We start from the raw sequence: 20,550 nt of genomic DNA, 5'->3' as shown, positions 1-20,550 counted from the left end.
GCTGTTTTTCACATCCAAAATACAGCACGTTGTAGCGCTCCTTTCTAAACCAGCGATTGGGCATTTGATTCATAATTAGTTCACTTATTCGTAAAAAGTTCTGGGCTGGAGGGCCACTTGATATATCATAGGGAATTTTGCCTTTTCAGCCCGGCACATGGAAACCGCACGTGGATATGATTATGATATCAACAGTTAAGTAAACCGACAACCTTCCCCTTCCTTTATTATATTACGCTTGTTATTGTTTCTTGAGGATGCTCTGTCTCTTCTGCTGCCACTCCTCTTCACTAGATGGCATTACTGTTGTGAAAATACGTACTCTGCAATGTGAAAAGACTAGCCTATCAAACACGGGTACAAGAATTTAATAAACTGAACAGAATATTGAAGGTGATACAAAATTTTCCCGACAGTGTTTTTAAGGATTAGCATGAAAGTGCCTTGGTTAAATGAATTTATATTCTTTTTGCCGGCTCAAATACACAGGGAGAAAGGTAAGGAGGAAGAAGAAGCACAAGAATAAGAATGCGTATTTTATTTATTAACACAAATACAAATTAAATTTGCTAATTTAAGGAAGAGGTATCACGTATCTGGAGTAACATTATCTCTGTCGAATTTTCTCTTCCTTCTCTTTACTCATAGCTTGCAGCTTGTTAACAATCCAGTTTCCAAATGTTGGTAATTTTGGCTGAAACAAATCCTTGAAGAAGTTCCAAGCGACAGTTGGAGCATAGATTACGAGAGTTTTCATTACCCAATCAATCAGAGAGGGTGAAATACTATCCTGAAACGTAATGGAACAGATTTAATTTAATAAATATTACAATTACGTATGGAGAAGCAGTGGAAGACATGTTAACAAAAGCGTTTTAACGCTCACATTCCTCAAAATGTAAAAGGGCCGATGACCTTAGATGTTAGGCCCATTTAAACAACAAGCATCATCATCATCAAAATGTAAAAAAATAAGTTTTTGCAAATTTCTCAGAAAATCTGTTTCACGTTTTATTTCTATCTCTTATCTAAATGCACATCATAAATTTATTTAGTTGCATAATTCAACGATATATTAATTAACAATCATTAAAAATAGAATGATCCGTTTATGATTTGTTCATTAATTCAAACATACAGTACACCATATCATTCAGTACATCAGTTTCTGTTTTAAACACAACAAAGGATTTATAGCTGAAAAACAGCTGCATCTGTGAATCAGTGGTTAGAGTGTCGTCTGCTGGATCCCAAGCTAGCGGGTTCAAACCCGGCAGAAATAGTCGTATTTTTGAAGGGCGGAGAAAAGTCCATTCGACACTCCATGTCGAACGATGTCGGCATGTAAAAGATCTCTGGTGACACATTTGATGTTTACGCGACGTAATTTAATCTCAACCATAGACGCCCAAGAGAGTTTCAGTTTACTCGGTCTGCCATCTAGTAGGCCTAGAGTAAAACAGAACGTGAAATTGACGAGCAGACAGCCAGGTTACGTCAAATCCAAATGTCTGCATATGGTAGCTAAGGCCATACGATTATTATTATTATTATTATTATTATTATTATTATTATTATTATTATTATTTATTAGCTGAAAAACATTAATTTCCAAGAAAAGATTAATTGTGAGATTATTAGTAACTTTTCATTTATCAAATGAACACCGAGCATTGCCTGTTTCTATATCAGGGAGCATGCATGTTAAACACTTTCTTGTTGTGTAGAAGTTTCTATAGTTACTACCGTAGTTAAAATGGTATTTCAATGTATGTTTACAGCATTAGACGGGTAGTCTGCATGAATTTGTGTACTTCTTCGCTCCACGAAACTATCTCATCGGACACGCAAGAAATCCAGGGGGATAGATTTAGTGGCCATTCGATGTTAGACCAACCGTTAATAGTATCTATCTCAATTAACATATTGCAGCACTAACCTCGACATTTTCAGCGTTTAAGGTTAGGTCACTTTTGTGTACATGCCTTCAATTCAAAATATGGAATTCATTTCCTGAAGCACAAAACCTAAGGAACAAATAGGATATTTAAAGAATATCTCTCCTGCATATTTAGGTTGAAAGCGAATGCGTGCTTTTGGTTCAGATTTACCAAGAGCGTGGACGGTATACCCCCTTTCCTCTTTGTCTGGAGAAATGATCATAACTTCAGACCGCACAGATTAATCTTGTAACGCCAGACTAACTAGTATATAACGTCATAAAGATTTGATTTTCATAAAGTTTCTTCGTATCATATCAGATTCTCGTAAAACGATTTTGTATGCTTTCGATCTTTTTAATATGTCTATTATGATGTGACATATTTTAATAATACTGTATATGACACAGAAAAAAGTTTTAAATAAAATAACATTGGTTCACGACTTTCTTATCAGAAAAGTGTAAATTGATTGTACTGGTGAGAATTCACCTTGAAGCTAATACGGTTGCATGTTTACGTTAGAAACAATACGACAAGTATATCAAAAAAGCGAAACTAATAAAAAGCACACAGATCCTGAATATTAACAATGCGGGAAGTTCATTGTACTTATAAAACCACAGATTATGAATATTTGCAATACAGGAAGTACATGAAATTAGGAAAAATTGCACATCATGGATATTAGCATCACAGTTCATTTTGTATGTAAAAAAAACTCCTAAATTGTATATTAGATCAATAGATCAATAAATAAAATTCTGAAATAATTTCAATTTCTTAAGTAGAGAAATTGCTTACTCTTTTCATAGCACGTATCGGCGTTGATATCCGGGGCGTTACCTAAGAGTAAATCTAGAGCTTTTAAGCAAAGGCTGTTTACGACTCTGAGGAGTAATATTTCTTATTGTGTAATAATAGAGGAGGCATGAACTGATCCTCCTTGTAACTTGAAGTAATTTGTGTGACAAATACGTGACACGGGGAATTATAGTGTTAGTGTCGAGAGGGCAATGGAACACGGAGACAAGTGTATACGGGATGGTCCACCTGTCCTTGCGATTTAGCTTTTAGTCCCGCACCGTATACTTCCAGGCTATCCAGCACAGCCTGTGAAGAAAAATTTAATTAAATTAAAACTGAATTACGTAAATGAACGCCTATATCTGCAGTTTAATAGAGAAATAAGAGCCACAATAAGCATTTGTATATTTTTGAAGGAAAATTGACGGAAAATCATGTGCTAAGTATTTCTGATTTATGATAATTACGCAGTGAGAGCCTTAGTCCACAAAGATGGCCCGCTATTGGAGTCACCGGCTTGCCTAAAATGCATGAATGATGCTTAAATTTGCTAGTAAGTAAATACACAAATACACATTTGAATTAAAAAATAAATAAAATGCACACGCGATCTATCACTTATAAATTAAGAACAGAAAGTTCATTGAACTTCTCCTGCGCTAGAAAACTACCATACAATGGCAGTTTTTGTCTCGCTGCCTTGAGGAACTGTCTAAAGATGTGTACAGAGCATCTATCTTCGGTCTGCACATAGTGAAGAAAGACCATTGATAGCCATACTAGGGTGATATTTTTCCCTATTGGTTACGTTCAAAATTAAGTACATCTTATTAGGGTTGCTGGAAGATGTAAGCTGCTGCGCCATATTAAGTGTCCATTGCCAGACATCTAGCGTGTCACCAACAGCGTGTGAGTCTGTGGAGTTGCGTATCGATAGTTTTAAACGCCCTTTCCTTACACAAGGGTGACAGGATCAAGCTGTGGCGAAATTTCTTCTCCTCGGATGGTGTGGCCTCTTGAATGACTACATATGCAGAGTTTCCATTCTGTTGGAATCTCGTGAGTTTTGAACTGCTTCCATAAATTTTTCCAGTTTTTGTAAGGAAATATTTCCAAGATCCGTGGTGTGACACGATGACGGAAATACGATTGTAGATAGTTTTCGTGGGGTGGAATGTACTGTTGATTCGTATGAAGACAGAAGGATTACAAAGTCTCCGGCCATTTTTTGAAGCTTGAGAATTCTACCAAAAGATTTCACGTCTGAGCTGACGTCCAAAAGTATCCATCATTTATATCTCCGAGTCCGTTCTTTGCCATTAGAATAGTTCTCGAAGTAGGGCCTGACACTTAGAGGAGACTGCGATGAGCCTCAGGACTCCTTGCTCAACTGATCTTCTGAGCTGAGGCTCCACTCTTTGCGCATGTTTCTCTGAAAAGGGGAAGGACCTGGACTGTGTACCATAATTTAGATAGAGCGAATAGATTAATATGCCGTACTTCCTGTACTAGGTCAAGATTCCTCCTGAGGTGAGTCATCATTGAGTTCCGCACGGTGTGATTACTCTAGTCCAATACTTTTGGTTTGTCTCCTGAAAATTACCCGTACATTTCAAACCGATGATTTTTAATTCTTCTTTTACTGGTATTTTGGCACGGCCAGTTATCCCGTGGTAACAAGGCATATTTCTGACATTTCACTTTCGCTTTGGCGGCTTTTTCATACACAGATAATTTTCCCCTCAGCTGATCCGTTTGGGTTCGGATTAGTATTAACAGTGTTATGTAGTCGGCATAAGCTCTGAATGTAAACATCTTGTGCGGGTTTGGTACGTCCTTCAGTAGGTGATCGACAGCTCGAATGAAGTTTTACACTTAAGGGGAAGAGAATCAGTGATATTGTACATCCCTGTTGAACTGACTTTCTTACTGGAATAGATTATTTTGAAGAAATTGAGATTTAGGAGTATTCTGGAATGAGCATGAGTGTGTAGATTTCTAAAGATACAACAGGTTGACCTTGGAATATCAAACTTGTCGAGAATCGTGAAGAAATAACTATGGTGAACTCTGTCAAAGGTATTCTCAAAGTTAATATTAAGTATTGCTGCGTCATTATGGGGATAGTTTTAACATAATAATACAGCGCGTCGAATTGCTTGGAGATTAAAAATGATTTTCTTGTTCGGAATGCCACGCGTGTGTCCTCGTGTAGTTGAGTGATGCTTTCCTAAAACGGCCGCAATCTGTTGGCGAGAAATTTTACGAATTCTAAATTCCCGATATACTCACCCGTAATGCCGGCGAGGGATGGAATTCTCCAGTCTGATATTTTGCTTTTATTTAAAACACAGTTGAAGTCGCCTCCGAGGATAATATTTCCATCATTTTGACGCAGATAATACGGCAAATGTGTCTGGAAGAAATCGTGTCGTCTGTGTGTTCCTGCGTGTAGATACAGGCTACTGTATATTAATCGTCAGTGTATTATCTTCTGTACGTATGGGTGAGATTCTTCCTGACAGTTATTCCTGCTCTACACACTACGGAGGTTCCTCTAAGTTTCTCTCCTGCTTTAACTATGTAATATTCTATTCAAATCCAAGGAGTGCTAGGTTCGTGATGTTAAACTATTACAAGAAAAATAAGGCCTAAATTATCTTTAATAAATTATTTTAGCAACACCTGCGTGCTCTGACTTCTCACACTCAGAGTTCCATAAGAGCTAATACTTTTATTTTACAGTGTGCTTTACATCGCACCGACACAGATAGGTCTTATGGCGACGATGGGATAGGAAAGAGTGTTAAGGGAGTGGCCGTGGCCTTAATTAAGGTACAGCCCCAGCATGCGCCTGGTGTGAAAATGGGAAACCACGGAAAACCATTTTTAGGGCTGTCGACAGTGGGGTTCGAACCCACTATCTCCCGGACGCAAGTTCACAGCTGCGCCCCCCTAACCATACGGCCTACTCGAGCTAATTACTGACATAACAGCTAAGGTTACCAAGAAAAGTACATTGGCGGCTTCCATACTGTTTAGCATTATCGTAACGGCACGTAATGTTATTCAGATTATGTCTGCGGAAGACATTTCCTTGATTTAGTTACTTTTTCCTGTCATTCCATTCAACTGGACCTATAAATCACGGATTTCTGTAACTAACTTCAGGGATGGGTTTCGACCATTCAAATACCGCCTTCATCGCCCTCCGTATATGTGTATTTTGTCGGGGGATGTGTCTGCAATGACTGTGTAGCGGTGGCATTGGTTTAAGCCAGTCATATCATTGTCAAGGTGTCGGCAACTTTTCGCTGTGTGATTCACATATTTCAATTTGTTTCTGTGAGGGTGGCTCTGATAGTAGGTATTATCACTGGGTGATCGTTCCCCCGCTCGTCCGCCCACTTATATACACTGTGTGTCTGTGGGACGAAGATCCCAGCGCGAGCACCTCTTTTATAGAGCCTTATCGACCCTTGCTACGTCTCAAAGTACCCTACAGCAGGCATGTGAACCGATACGGACCGACGGAGCAAACACGATGGTTTCAGTTGAGCTGAGGGTGAAACTGTCTTGGCCATTAGCCCGCTGAGTTAGTTCAAGGTAGGATTTTGAACCACCCGAACATTTTCTGGCCGGCTACAAGACGACTGAGTTACATGGAGGTCACTTAATCGTTTAAGAACTGGTATTGGCAGACCTAAACCAAGTGCATCTGTGATGAAGAAGAGACAGTGAAAGAAATGAGTCAGATTCGTCTGTGTTCATCTTCCTGTTCTGAGTGAGAACTGTGACGGTACCATAATAGGTGTGCTCGATTCTGAACAAAAACAACCTGATATACCTATTTTGTCAAATCACAGCATTTCCTTACTTTCCACGTGTATATGGCTCTATTTAATTCTTTCATATATTTTTCCACTATGTTAGTAGGTTCCAGACAGAAGTAAGAAAGCTGCGCAGATCACTTATTGGGATGCCTAAACAATATGTAAAGAAACAAAATACGAAACAAGAAACAAAAACTTACCGGTGGATTGACACCTACGGATGCTTCAATCATACCATCAACAACATCGTTCACCCTATTTGATACTAACCTAAAGGTCGAGAGTATGTATTCATCTCTTGCCTGCAACAAAAAACACTTTGATTACGATTTATGCTCAGTAGTTACTTCTTTCAACAGAAAATGAAATTATCAAGATCATATCACCTGATATAACTTGAAGTAATCCTCTCCATACACCTCTTTAATATGCAATGGACACCCCTCCCAAACAGCTGAGGAGAACAGATTTTGCATTATTGGTGTTCTGAAATAAAGAAGAAAACATAGCATACAAAAGTACTGTCAGCAACATTCTGTACTATTATCGTTATGCACTGTAATATTATCTAAAATTACGCAACTAGACACAATTTTAATTTATATATATTTAAATGAAAATGGCGAATTATCGGTAGGTTAATAAGATAATCCAGGGAATAATATTTGAGATCAGTCAGCCAGTGCACATGTGCGGGTTTAGGTTATTGTGAAATAGTGGTACAAGAGATGTATTTTTAGTTTGGGGAAGTTGTTGAGCATTAGATTTATCCTGGATCTATCCAGGAATTTTGCCTTTGCTGTGGAAAGACGTTGGTTAAGTGAAACCGGAAAGTATTTGATTATTTAGTGGCGGTATACGTGTGGCCCGTGCCTGGCGGGTAAGTTCATCTCATGTTCTTGTCAGACAAATGGAGGTGATGGCTTGCTCCACAGTGTGTTCGGCTGGTGTGTTGGTGGTTTAGAGTTCTGTTCTCAGTATGTAAATCCTAAGTGGTGGATAAGACCACCGTTTTCATTGATATAGTATTTAAATGGGGTTGTAAATAAAGGGTAATGATCGCTGCACATGATTTTGAGGGTGTTTAGGGATTGTAGTAAGGATGTAAAGGAGAGGGCATATAAGTCTCTGGTGAGACCCCACCTAGAGTATGGTGCCAGTGTATGGGACCCTCACCAGGATTACTTGATTCAAGAACTGGAAAAAATCCAAAGAAAAGCAGCTCGATTTCTTCTGTGTGTTTTCCGACAAAAGAGTAGCGTTACAAAAATGTTGCAAAGTTTGAACTGGGAAGACTTGGGAGAAAGGAGCTGCTCGACTAAATGGTATGTTCCGAGCTGTCAGTAGAGAGATGGCGTGGGACGTAGACGAATAAGTTTGAGTGGTGTCTTTAAAAGTAATAAAATCACAATATGAATATAAAGTTGGAATTCAAGAGGACAAATTGGGGCAATTATTCGTTTATAGGAAGTGGAATTAGGGATTGGAATAACTTACCAAGGGAGATGCTCAATAAATTTCCAATTTCTTTTAAATCATTCAAGAAAAGCCTAGGAAAAAAACAGATAGGGAATTTTTTTTTGCTAGGGGCTTTACGTCGCACCGACACAGATAGGTCTTATGGCGACGATAGGGAATCTAGCACCTGGACAAGTGCCCTAAGTGCAGATCAGTAGTGATTGATTGATTGATTGATTGATTGATTGATTGATTGATTGATTGATTGATTGATTGATTGATTGATTGATTGATTGATTGATTGATTGATTGAACTTATAATTTTGTACGAGTCGATAATGAACAAAGTCAGGTGAGTGGTATAAGCTCAGGGCAGCTGTGCCTATTAGTCAGGTACTACATAGGGTTGATTAAAGGTAAGTGTCGCTTGTGGTGTAGAGAAATAAACGCGCACAACCAGTCCAGTGTGTGTTCCGCGATAAATCTTGAATCCTACCTACTGTCAATCACAATACCGGGTGGGTCATAAGTCGCTACCATATACTTAATAAATTTGTCACACGCTGTATTCCACTTGGATTCTAAAATGGAAAAGTGGCGTCTCATGGTACTTTTCCAGTTCGTTGACTGGTCGAGTGACTGACAAATGCGGTTACAATAATCCAGGCGTGTTTAAAATAAGCTTCGTCAATATTCTGCACAGTATAGAGGAGAATCGGGTAATATGGAATAGTCGGTCAATATGGAATACCACAATATCTTGCCTGTAAGGTACTCCTCTCAGGTGGAAACTCGTCAAATTACGGTAAATGTTCTCATGATGCTTTGTATTCAGTTTCGACATGTTCGTGAGTGAGGTTAGTGCGTGGAGCAAGAATATTTGTTTCTCATATTTGAAAAGCTTTTGCAGGTAACTCTTTTAAAACTTGTACTAATTACCAACACTGTGTTTAGTCCTGGGAAATCCAATGTTACATATTGTACAAGAGTTGCTTATATTGTTACACCAGTGTAACTTCCTTGTTGTGCAAAGTTTATGGCATGACGAATCCTTTAATTCAAACATGGTGTGTCGGGATATATGGAATACTGTTTTAGTTTCAAAGTAAAATGACGTTTAAAATTAATTAAAATTAATTGCATTAATCCTGGTATATTATAACATTTAACTACCTATAGATCTCAGTTTCTGCATCTGTGACTTTTGTCACTGAATGAACATGTGACTGTAAAAAGAAAACTCTGAATAATTAGTGTATACAGATTATCATTTAAGTTAATTACCAATTTTATTCTTTCGATTTTCTAAAATTTCTGTATGTCCACCTGTAAGAACGTTCCTTAAATATAACTGAAAGAATTTATTGAAGCTGTATTTTAATTTACATATTATTTACCCTACTATTCCATATTAGCCGAGTATTCCGTATTACTCATCAAGTGCAACTTTTTGAAAGAAATAATTTTGACGTGAAGACATTAACAATTTACAATTTAAAAATATAGAGAATCTTGGCTAATTATTTGAATTTTCAAACCATATTTATATATATTTCATAACTGATTTCAGTAAGAAGTTATACTGCCAAAAGTAAATGGTATTCCATATTGTACGACTCTCCTCTATCCATGTAGAAGCTTGTTTTAGCTTTGTCATTATTTTGTGTTTACAAACATTAGCTTGTTTGTAGCTTTCTCAACAGTTTTATATACTGTACATCAAGATGTAACCTAATCTACCGTTTGTAGCTAAGCTATCTTCTCAAAGCCAAACAAGATGTGAAGACTCCAGTAATTTTTCACGTTTTTTTCTAAACTTTCATCAAGTTTTCATTATTTCTTCTGCCTCCTTTTCCCAGTAATCTTTAATTAGGCTCTAGTGTATATGCAGCGTTTTCAGCTTCACTCTTCATACAAATGAATACTTATTTGATCCTGTGGTTTGGTCTTCAGGTTTGGTGGTTTATTTTGCTGTTCGAACCTTCAAGAAGCTTGGTAGTACGGTGCCGCCTCTCCTAGCGAGTCCATTGTTCAATTGGAATTTCTTCATTCTCCAGTCAACTTTCTACAAGACAATAAAACATCTGAGACAATTTCGGATTGTCGGGATCCATCTTCGATACCATCAGGCTTCAGGGAGTCTAGAGCACTGGATGTGCAGGCGAATGTCTTTGTTTTTACGGTATTCATTATTCAATCCAACGTCTTGCACTGTTCACCACAAATACTTTTTTTCATGTGCAAGTAGCACCCGTTTATTTCCACGGAAGGAAATACTTTCTTAAGGGCAGAAATCGCAGCTACCTCAAAGTTAACGTTGATTTTCCTTGGTTTTCATTCAGGGATAATATTTACATCATGACGGAATAGTCGGATGTAAGTCTCCTTTTTCTTATTTCGTAACAGAGGGCTACTACTGGATGGACGTTTGTTTCTTCTCTAGAGCTCCCATAATCAACATGAATAGAACAAATTTTGGCAAACTCTCTGATATTTTATTTTATTTTATGAAATACTTCCTCTCATGCAGAGACTGCCTTGCGACAAAGTATACTTTTACATTTATTTTTAGAAGAGAAATAGATATATTGTACTTGAGAAGTGTTGAAGGTAACCTAATTGTAACAGTGATTTCTTAGAATTATCAGTGAACCCCTTAAGGCTATGATGGCAATCTCCCGTAACGTTGTAACTGGCAGAGACATCTGTTTCCAGAAATTAGCGGCAAAAACGGGAATCGTTCCCTTAGCTCCAATCATCAGACCTGCTATGTCGACTTCCTCTAGCTGGTATTTCTCCCTGTAGTAAGGAATTGTTGTTTAATAAATATTCTTCTCGAGGTTAACTGTGGTTAGCTGAGGTTAGCTGTGACTGTAGCTTTCAAAGCGAATTGTGGCACCTCTTCCTTTCTGCTGCAAGTTACACCACTCACTGAATGCCCTTTCTCTCAGTACTGTTCTCACTTTCCTGGCATCAGTTATTTCTAGGCGTGGATGTAGAAAATTGTCAGATCGAGGGACACTGAGGGATTGTAGTGAGAGAGTTATTTCTTCGCTCAGATTTCTCGTAGCACGGATGTATTCGTCACCTGATCTTAATAGTACCTTACAGATGTTAATGTGCTGAAGATGAGCTTCCCAAGTGGCGCAGAAGAGTCCCGACCCCTTATATTTTTTCTCAGTATAGACCATTCCATTAGGAATGTGTGCAGGAATTTGAAGAATTTCCTTAAGAGCACGAGAAAAATATTGATGACACTTTATGTTCTCACTTTCTTGCTTCCCACTGAGAATTATAGTTCTTTCTGCTCTGTTATGATCTTTCACTTGAAGGACTTCATGATCTAGAACAGGGATGCTCAGTTGGACGCCCGTTGAGGCTAGTCCAGTGCGGCCGGGGTTGTCTGACGTAAATGCGGGCAGGTTACGCAGCAAGCGTACGTCACAGTGAAGCGAGAGAGCGAACACACTTGGCAGGGAAGGCGGCAGTGACTTCGATTGTGATGACAAAACTCTTCTCCACTACTCAGCGAAATGTTGATTGGGGTACATTATTTAAAATAAAACGCTATAACGGCAAGAAATGACCTGTTCAAGATATTCCGGTTTTATTTTTACTGCGCTCAATATAGGCCTAAACGGTAAGTTTTATTTTCTTATATGTATTCATTCAAAGTCCACCTCTGTAGCGTAACGGTTAGTGTTATTAACTGCCGTCCTCGGAGGCCCGGGTTCGATTCCCGGTACTGCCAGAAATTAAAAAGGGAGTGCCGGCCCCGTGGTGTAGGGGTAGCGTGCCTGCCTCTTACTCGGAGGCCCCGGGTTCGATTCCCGGCCAGGTCAGGGACTTTTACCTGGACCTGAGGGCTGGTTCGAGGTCCACTCAGCCTACGTGATTAGAATTGAGAAGCTATCTGACGGTGAGATAGCTGCCCCGGTCTAGAAAGCCAAGAAAAACGGGCGAGAGGATTCGCCGTGCTGAACACACGACACCTCGTAATCTGCAGGCTTTCGGGCTGAGCAGCGGTCGCTTGGTAGGCCAAGGCCCTTCAAGGGCTGTAGTGCCATGGGGTTTGGTTTGGTTAGGTTTTTTATTCATGCAAAGAAAACATGACGTTATCATTTTTGTGAACAATGTACAAGGGTACAGGGTTTAAGCGTACAAGCTACGATTTAAATTCCTTGGATGCAAATGAGAGTATTTCCATTTTTTAAAACTCCTGTTATTCATTAACCAAAAAGTAATATCATTACATAATTCAACAAGTTTACTGCTTGATTTTGTACAGTTTTGTGTGACTTTCTCTGTTCACTGAATTTCTGAAAATAGCAATTAACACTTATCAGGTATCCGATGATAATAGCTAGCTCCTAAATGGCGAGGGAATTTAATCATGAGTCAGAACATAGATATTTATTATCCAAGATTAAATTACAACAACAATTTAAATGCATCTATCAAATAGATAAACAGTATGCCTTCAAACAAATAAACTGACTTTATTCGCGGTTAGCATAATTCGATTGTTGGCGCGTTTAACAGATAATTTAAACCCAAACAGCCACAAGCCACAGCTTATTCGCCTTAACTCCGTATTATAGTCTATTAATGATGATTCTAAAGCACCTCTTAAAATATAATTGTGAAAGTTGTAATTCATTACGTACATTATAACAATATTTGACGTTGTAGTGACGTATACTTCTGCCCTCTGGCTTTCATTATTTTCTGCCTCATTTCAAACTCGAGTATCGCCGCAGTGATCAAGAGTGAGTGGGAGAACTTCGCCCATCCTTCATGGCCTGTGACAGCCACAGCGTCACTGGCTGAATAGCATACGCTGCACTCATCGCCCGCCTGCCCGCTTAAAGTGCTGGGCGCCCGCGCTTTGAAATGCTCAACGTGAGCACCTCTGATCTAGAACAACGTCATCTCGGCTTTTCGGCTCCGTTTGGTTTCCAAGCGACTTGCTTTTCTGATGGTACAAAATGCTCCTGGGCATTCGTTGATGGAGGATTTCTGTAACAAAGTAAGTCTTTTGTTGACACTTGAAAATACCTCAGAAGTTCATTCCCGTTTGTAACAAACATGATCCATGACCAGAGAGCAGCACGTGGCTATGTGTAAGATGACTACAATATTTCCGATCTTGGCCGTAATACTGTGTATGGTCATGATATGGGCTTTTGAGCTTATGCTGTATCAAGAAAACAAGGACCGGACGAGTTGGCCGTGCGGTTAGAGGAGCAGCTGTAAGTCAAACCGTTTTGGGGGATGATTGTTTATTTTCTGATCAAACACTCACTTGAACCTCATACGGAAGTATTTCGATGTTTTAAACACTATCATATTTTACATCTAGGATGTAAAGGCGAACAATCTGTGAAATTTTGATTTTGCACGTCGAACCGTAATGGAGGAATGAACTAAGGGATGAATGTTTTTAAATATTTACTAACATCTAGGATATAGAAGACAACCTTTCATGAAAAAAATGAAGTTCGTATCTGAAACGGTTTCGCAAGAATGGATATTGTGTTTTTGAGAATCAACCGTCATCTAACCCCCTTAGGGGAGAAATATTTTGAAGTATACAATATTTTATACCTAAGACTAAAATTGCAACTTTGTACGTCTAACGGTTTTGAAGGGATGAATAATTGCGCTTACGGAGCTAACCTCACTTAAGACTTTAGGGGGTGGAACGTTAATAAATATTTCCCATTTCACACCTAGGATTTAAAATATACACAGCTATTTGGAACTGTGTCTTCGTACGTTAAACCGTTTCGGAGGAAGGAATGAATATACACTGACTGACAGAGCAAATGCAACACCAAGGAGGAGTGGTTCGAAAGGGATGAAAGTTGGGGAAAAAACAGAGACGGCACGGATGAATAATTGATGTTTATTTCAAACCGATGTGCAGGTTACACAATGCGCACGGCATCGACTCAGTAGGATGTAGGACCACCGCGAGCGGCGATGCACGCAGAAACACGTCGAGGTACAGAGTCAATAAGAGTGCGGATGGTGTCCTGAGGGATGGTTCTCCATTCTCTGTCAACCATTTGCCACAGTTGGTCGTCCGTACGAGGCTGGGGCAGAGTTTCAGAGTTTGCAAACGACGTCCAATGAGATCCCACACGTGTTCGATTGGTGAGAGATCCGGAGAGTACGCTGGCCACGGAAGCATCTGTACACCTCGTAGAGCCTGTTGGGAGATGCGAGCAGTGTGTGGGCGGGCATTATCCTGCTGAAACAGAGCATTGGGCAGCCCCTGAAGGTACGGGAGTGCCACCGGCCGCAGCACATGCTGCACGTAGCGGTGGGCATTTAACGTGCCTTGAATACGCACTAGAGGTGACGTGGAATCATACGCAATAGCGCCCCAAACCATGATGCCGCGTTGTATAGCGGTAGGGCGCTCCACAGTTACTGCCGGATTTGACCTTTCTCCACGCCGACGCCACACTCGTCTGCGGTGACTATCACTGACAGAACAGAAGCGTGACTCATCGGAGAACACGACGTTCCGCCATTCCCTCATCCAAGTCGCTCTAGCCCGGCACCATGCCAGGCGTGCACGTCTATGCTGTGGAGTCAATGGTAGTCTTCTGAGCGGACGCCGAGAGTGCAGGCCTCCTTCAACCAATCGACGGGAAATTGTTCTGGTCGATATTGGAACAGCCAGGGTGTCTTGCACATGCTGAAGAATGGCGGTTGACGTGGCGTGCGGGGCTGTCACCGCTTGGCGGCGGATGCGCTGATCCTCGCGTGCTGACGTCACTCGGGCTGCGCCTGGACCCCTCGCACGTGCCACATGTCCCTGCGCCAACCATCTTCACCACAGGCGCTGCACCGTGGACACATCCCTATGGGTATCGGCTGCGATTTGACGAAGCGACCAACCTGCCCTTCTCAGCCCGATCACCATACCCCTCGTAAAGTCGTCTGTCTGCTGGAAATGCCTCCGTTGACGGCGGCCTGGCATTCTTAGCTATACACGTGTCCTGTGGCACACGACAACACGTTCTACAATGACTGTCGGCTGAGAAATCACGGTACGAAGTGGGCAATTCGCCAACGCCGTGTCCCATTTATCGTTCGCTACGTGCGCAGCACAGCGGCGCATTTCACATCATGAGCATACCTCAGTGACGTCAGTCTACCCTGCAATTGGCATAACGTTCTGACCACTCCTTCTTGGTGTTGCATTTGCTCTGTCAGTCAGTGTATTTGTTTTCGGATCTTAACCCCCAATTAACCCCGGTTAAATTTGTTTCAAACCTTCTGTTATTTATCACCTAGGATACCATTTGAAATTTTAACGTCATAATTCAAACGGTTGTATATAAATGTGTATTTTTGTCTCTATTCCTCACTCCCCAGTCAAAACTCCTTTAGGGGTGCATTGTTTAAATTCACGCCTTATTTGTATCCTCATAAAAGAATTCAACACCTTTTACACACCCTTGAGTTAAATCCACACTCCTCCCTGCCACAAAATACGTGTGTATTTATTTTTGATAAAGGAGATTCCAAATACCAATTTTCTCGCCAGTAACAACCTTTCTTTCCGAGGTATAAGTATCCTCAAACAAATAATTGAATTCAATTTTCAATTCATTTACCCCCACCCCTTAATTGGATTTTCCGAAAACAATAGAATACGCGTTTCTTTATTTTTGAAGGAGATTCCAAATACAAATTTTCATGTCGGTAACATCTTCAGTATCTTCATAAAAGAATTCAACCAGCCTCTCAGTACTTTTTGTAACCCCCGCTCTTTAAGTGTTCATCCGAAACAAAAAAAAATACGTGTTACTTTATCTTAAAAAGAGATTAAATATACCTATTTTCACGTCTGTAATATGTTAAATTTTTGAGATATACTGTAGACATGCTCACAGTCAAGAAAACGTGTAACAAATTAGAGAATGGGTAGCATGCAGTCGTTTAGTAGAGATGGAAAGGCTAGCACATGACAGGGTAGCATGGAGAGCTGGATCAAAGCAGTCTAATTACTGATAACCAAAAAAGAATCCTTACATGCCGGATTTCATAGAATTCAACTCGTAAAGAAAGCAGGAAATTTTAATTAATAACAAAAACTATGTACTAAGTGACTAGAGAATTGAGTATAATAAAATGTTCTCCTTACCTGTAAAAAGCAGGCTCTATGGAGTGCACTGATATGGAGAATTTCTGTAGTTCCTGACGTAATCCTTCAGTGAAAGCGACTGATGCATGTTTGGAAGCAGAGTATGGGGTGATACCGTTTAAAGTTACGAAAGCTGAAACAGAAAAAAGTGAGGCAATATAACATTGACATACGAGGTGATTAAAAATTATAGACGCAAACTGCAGGGTTGAGTACAGCGCAATTAAACGATCAAAAGATTCCTAATAAACAAAATGTCCGGAAGGAACTGTTTATAAGATATGAAGTAATCACACTTACAACCGTTGTTCTTGTTTTATGTTTCAGGTATCGGGCTCATCATCGGATGTCAATTACGCCTAGCACTTATAGAGGCATCTGAAGCATTTGTTATGCCTACTCACACGTTTTGTAATTGGAAAGGGCTAGGAATGGGAAGGAAACGATCTTGGATTAATTAAGGTATTACCCCAGCATTTGTCTGGTGTGAAAATGGGAAACCACTGAAAACCATCTTCAGGGCTGACGGCTGTAGGGTTTGGACATTTAGAGATATCTGGCAATGGCCCTCATGGACGTTTTAGGATTCTCATCTATAATATTCCACAGAGCGTTCGTACCGTCCAAATGTAAGTGCTATTTGCACTTCGCTGCTTGAGATATATCCCCATCGGAGGCTTCCATCTCCTTCAAAAATTTGTGCACAATTGAACTTTTGGCTTTGAAATACCATGCAATTTCAACATGACTGTCACAACAAGAGAAAAGTACAGCTGTCAGTTCGCACATAACTGAAGGCGTACCAGTCGCGAAGCTCTCTAATAAGAGGAAGGTCCATCCGTTTGACAGCTGGAGCGACACTAGCACCTCTAGCGGCGAGGTAGAGGCAACTTGCTAACAGACAACAGGGAACGTACTACCGCTACAGTCTAAAATGGTCATAACTTCTGAAGCATTTATTCAAATAATGTCCTGACAAAGTTATAGTAATCCTTACAAAATAGTGGAGGAGGTCAAGTAATTTATTTCGATGGGGAGTTCGAGGATAGTATCAAAATATTTATTTATTTTTAAGGAGTTATCTTTTTACCGCGGCCTATAACATAAAATCGCTCCTAGAGGGCGACCGGTTGGAAATAGGTATACTATCCCGAAGTTTCTTGTAAAAGTTCCTATCCTCTACAATTCGTACGCTTACACTTGGGGTCTATTGTTGACGGTTCAGGCAGCGTAAGCCAAGAAATTAAGTGACCGACCGACTGATCTTTTTGTCTCTTTCTTCATATTTACTGTATATCGGATCAGGGATACTGTATTATTTCATGAGCTTCAAGATATATTCAGAAATATAAGTTATTAGCAGGGGCGGTGCTTCGTTAAGGACTAAAGGGGCTTAGCCCCACCAGATTTTTGGACAAAAAGAGTTTAGAAATGTTACACGATTATTATTATTATTATTATTATTATTATTATTATTATTATTATTATTATTATTATTATTATTACATTAATACATAATTTATTTAATGAGACCAAATTAATGTCTGAGTACCATTGTTCTCAAGTAATTGATGATATGAGAAAAATTCAGTCTAACTCAAGCTACCGAAGGGAGCGGTTGTGCTGAGTGGAGTGTGCAGAACAATGGTTGGTGTGGAGTAGTACCGAGCAGCGATAGGAAGGTGGTTATGGAGAATGAAATGGGGAAAAACTGAGAAGAGAGAGCACAAAAGTGACTTATGGAGGATAGCAGAGATGGTGCTGGTGGCTGTGGTGGTTACGACGCTGTTAGTTATTGGGGGCGTGGAACTTAATCCCGGCCCGAATGCTAACGGCAATATGAGTTGGAACGACATGGAGGCTATTAAAGGAATAGTCAGAGAAGAGGTGAAGGATGTCTGTACAACAGAACAACTAAAGCAGATGTTTCAGAACCAGTCAAGTAAATTCGAAGAGCTGGAGAAATGGTTAAAGGACAAAACTGAAGAGGTAGCGGCAAAGACGGGGAATAACGAAGAAAAATCAGGAAACTGAAGGAAAAAGTCAAAAACCTGGAAGAAGAGGTAACGAAATTGAAGAAAGTAGAGGCGAACAGTGGACAGGAACGCGTGAAGAAATATATTTTTATGTACGGAGTGAAGGAAGAGGTAAAAGAAGTTAAAGTTGAACTCATATACAAGGTGTTCGATGTAATTCAGACTAAGATGAAGATCAACTTTAGCGAAGTGGATAGCGACGGTGTGGAAAGGGTTGGAAAAGTGAGGGGGAGCAGGCCTATCAGAGTGAAACTGATATCAACTCTCATAGCGGAAATTATCGTAAGAAATACGAACAATCTTCAAGGCGAGAAATTATGGGTGAGAAGAGATATGGGAAGTGAAGGCAGTAAGTGCTTAAATAGAGCTCATCTATTTAGAGCAAGAAGTCAAGGGCTTAGAGCACATATCAGGGTACAGCAGTTGATAGTTCAAACGGAAAGTGGGTAAGGCGTTGGACGGTGGAGAAGTCACAGATGATTGACTAAAACCTAAAACGAGAAGAAAACAGGCTGGGTGACAGGAAGACAGAAGAGGATACAGTGCGGGACAACGAAGCAAGTAAGGAGCGCACGTCAGGGGTCAGCGTACCGAGCAGTCCAGTAAGCAGTGCGGAAGCTGAAGCGGGGAGTCAGCAAGTGCCGGCAGAAGTTGACTCACAAGATCCGGGAAGTTCAAATGTAAGTAGGCAAGTGTCCACTAAAGAACAAGGAGCATGAGAGGAAATAAAAGGTCGAGACGAGAGGGAAGACTTATGGGGTAAGAAAAGTAGACTTGCGGAAGAATAGGAGGGCAAGCTGCGCCCCAATGGGAAGAAGAAAGATGGAATGGGAATAGAAGTGGAAAGGGCCAGAATAACAAGAAGCAAAAATAAGGGAGATAACCGGGAGGGACGGGAGGGGAAGTCATAGCTAGAATGGAAGATAGGGTTTATAAATATTGAAGGGCTACTAAATAAATTAGGTAACGAGGCAGTTATTAAAATGATGGATAGCTTTGACATTGTGGCACTACTAGAAACCTGGCTTGAATTTGGGAAAGAGATAGAATGGAAAGGGTATGAGGTAAAATATAAAACTAGGAGAAAAAAGAGCGGAAAAAGGAGAGCTCCGGGAGGAATAGCGCTATTGATAAAAGAAGAGGTTAGTGAGCTAGTAGAAGTTATTGACAACCAGATGGAGGAAGTAATTTGGGCCAGATTTACTAGGGGGAAGGTTTTTTATTTTATTTTTTTTGCTTTTTGCTTTACGTCGCTCCGACACAGATATGTCTTATGGCGACGATGGGATAGGAAAGGCCTAGGAAGTGGAAGGAAGCGGCCGTAGCCTTAATTGAGGTACAGCCCCGGCATTTGCCTGGTGTGAAAATGGGAAACCACGGAAAACCATCTTCAGGGCTGCCGACAGTGAGGCTCCAACCCACTATCTCCCGATTACTGGATACTGGCCGCACTTAAGCGACTTCAGCATGTAGGGGGAAGGAAAAAGGGAGGGAAAGGAAGATATGTTTGGCCTTTGTTTATTGGCACCCACAGAACTCTGCCTATGCGAACGAAAATTTCTATGAGGAGTTAGTTATAGAAGCGAGTACCATAAGAGGTAAATTTGATGAAGATGGATTGTTGTTATTGGGGGACTGGAATGCCAGAATAGGAGAGTTGTGCCCTGTTTGTAGTAAAGAAGATGATGACGATGAGGGTAAGAAAGCGAAATGCAGATAAAGAAAGGAATGGGTACGGATCAAAACTGTTGGAGCTATGTGCCACAGGCCAATTTTATATTTTGAACGGATTGTGGGAAGGAGATAGGGTGGGTAAGCTGACTTTCATTAGGGAACAGGGGGGGGGGGAGTGTGCTTGATTTAATATTGTGTACAAAGGACATGCTAGAGTATATCAAACAGATGCAGGTTGGAGACTGGGCTCAGTCCCATCATGCACCAGTATGGGTAATGTTAGAAAGAAGCGAGGGAAAATAGAGGGGGAGGAGGTATAGGGATGAATGGGGAAGGGCACTAGCTACACTTAATACAGGTGGACGGAAAATACAACACAGGAGCTAAATGCCCTTTTAGAGAAGGAGCTGGATGTAATTAGGTGTGGAAGGGAACAGGCCTTGAGAGAAGGTAATACTGATAGAGTACTCGAGTTAATCGATACCCAATTAAAAGGGTGGCAAAGGCGAATAGAGTCCCTAGCAGGTCGAAGAAGAATGAAGAGGGCTGGTACAACAATGAATGTAAAGAAAAAAGGAAATTAGTGATGGTGGCGCTAAAAGAGTTTAGGAAGAAGGGAGGGAGCCAGGAAAGAATAG

At 40.4% G+C, this 20,550-nt stretch overlaps 1 protein-coding gene across 1 annotated transcript in view; it reads right to left on the bottom strand.

Annotated features, from left to right (window-relative positions):
* Nucleotides 1–536: 536 nt before the first annotated feature.
* The window catches only part of LOC136863803 (17-beta-hydroxysteroid dehydrogenase type 6-like), a 176,023-nt gene continuing 156,009 nt past the window's right edge, over nt 537–20,550 (bottom strand). Inside the window, exons 5-8 of the mRNA XM_067140142.2 lie at nt 16,203–16,335; nt 6,967–7,066; nt 6,781–6,882; nt 537–790 (exon numbers count right to left, since the gene is read on the bottom strand). Of these exons, the coding sequence (XP_066996243.2) occupies nt 608–790; nt 6,781–6,882; nt 6,967–7,066; nt 16,203–16,335 (518 nt within the window). The 3' untranslated portion in view covers nt 537–607. The remainder of the gene's footprint in view (nt 791–6,780; nt 6,883–6,966; nt 7,067–16,202; nt 16,336–20,550) is intronic.

Source organism: Anabrus simplex, chromosome 2 (genome assembly GCF_040414725.1).
Source record: "Anabrus simplex isolate iqAnaSimp1 chromosome 2, ASM4041472v1, whole genome shotgun sequence".
Lineage (NCBI taxonomy): Eukaryota > Metazoa > Arthropoda > Insecta > Orthoptera > Tettigoniidae > Anabrus > Anabrus simplex.
The sequence above is the reverse complement of the archived record's forward strand: the minus strand, read 5'-3'. Positions and strand labels throughout refer to the sequence as shown.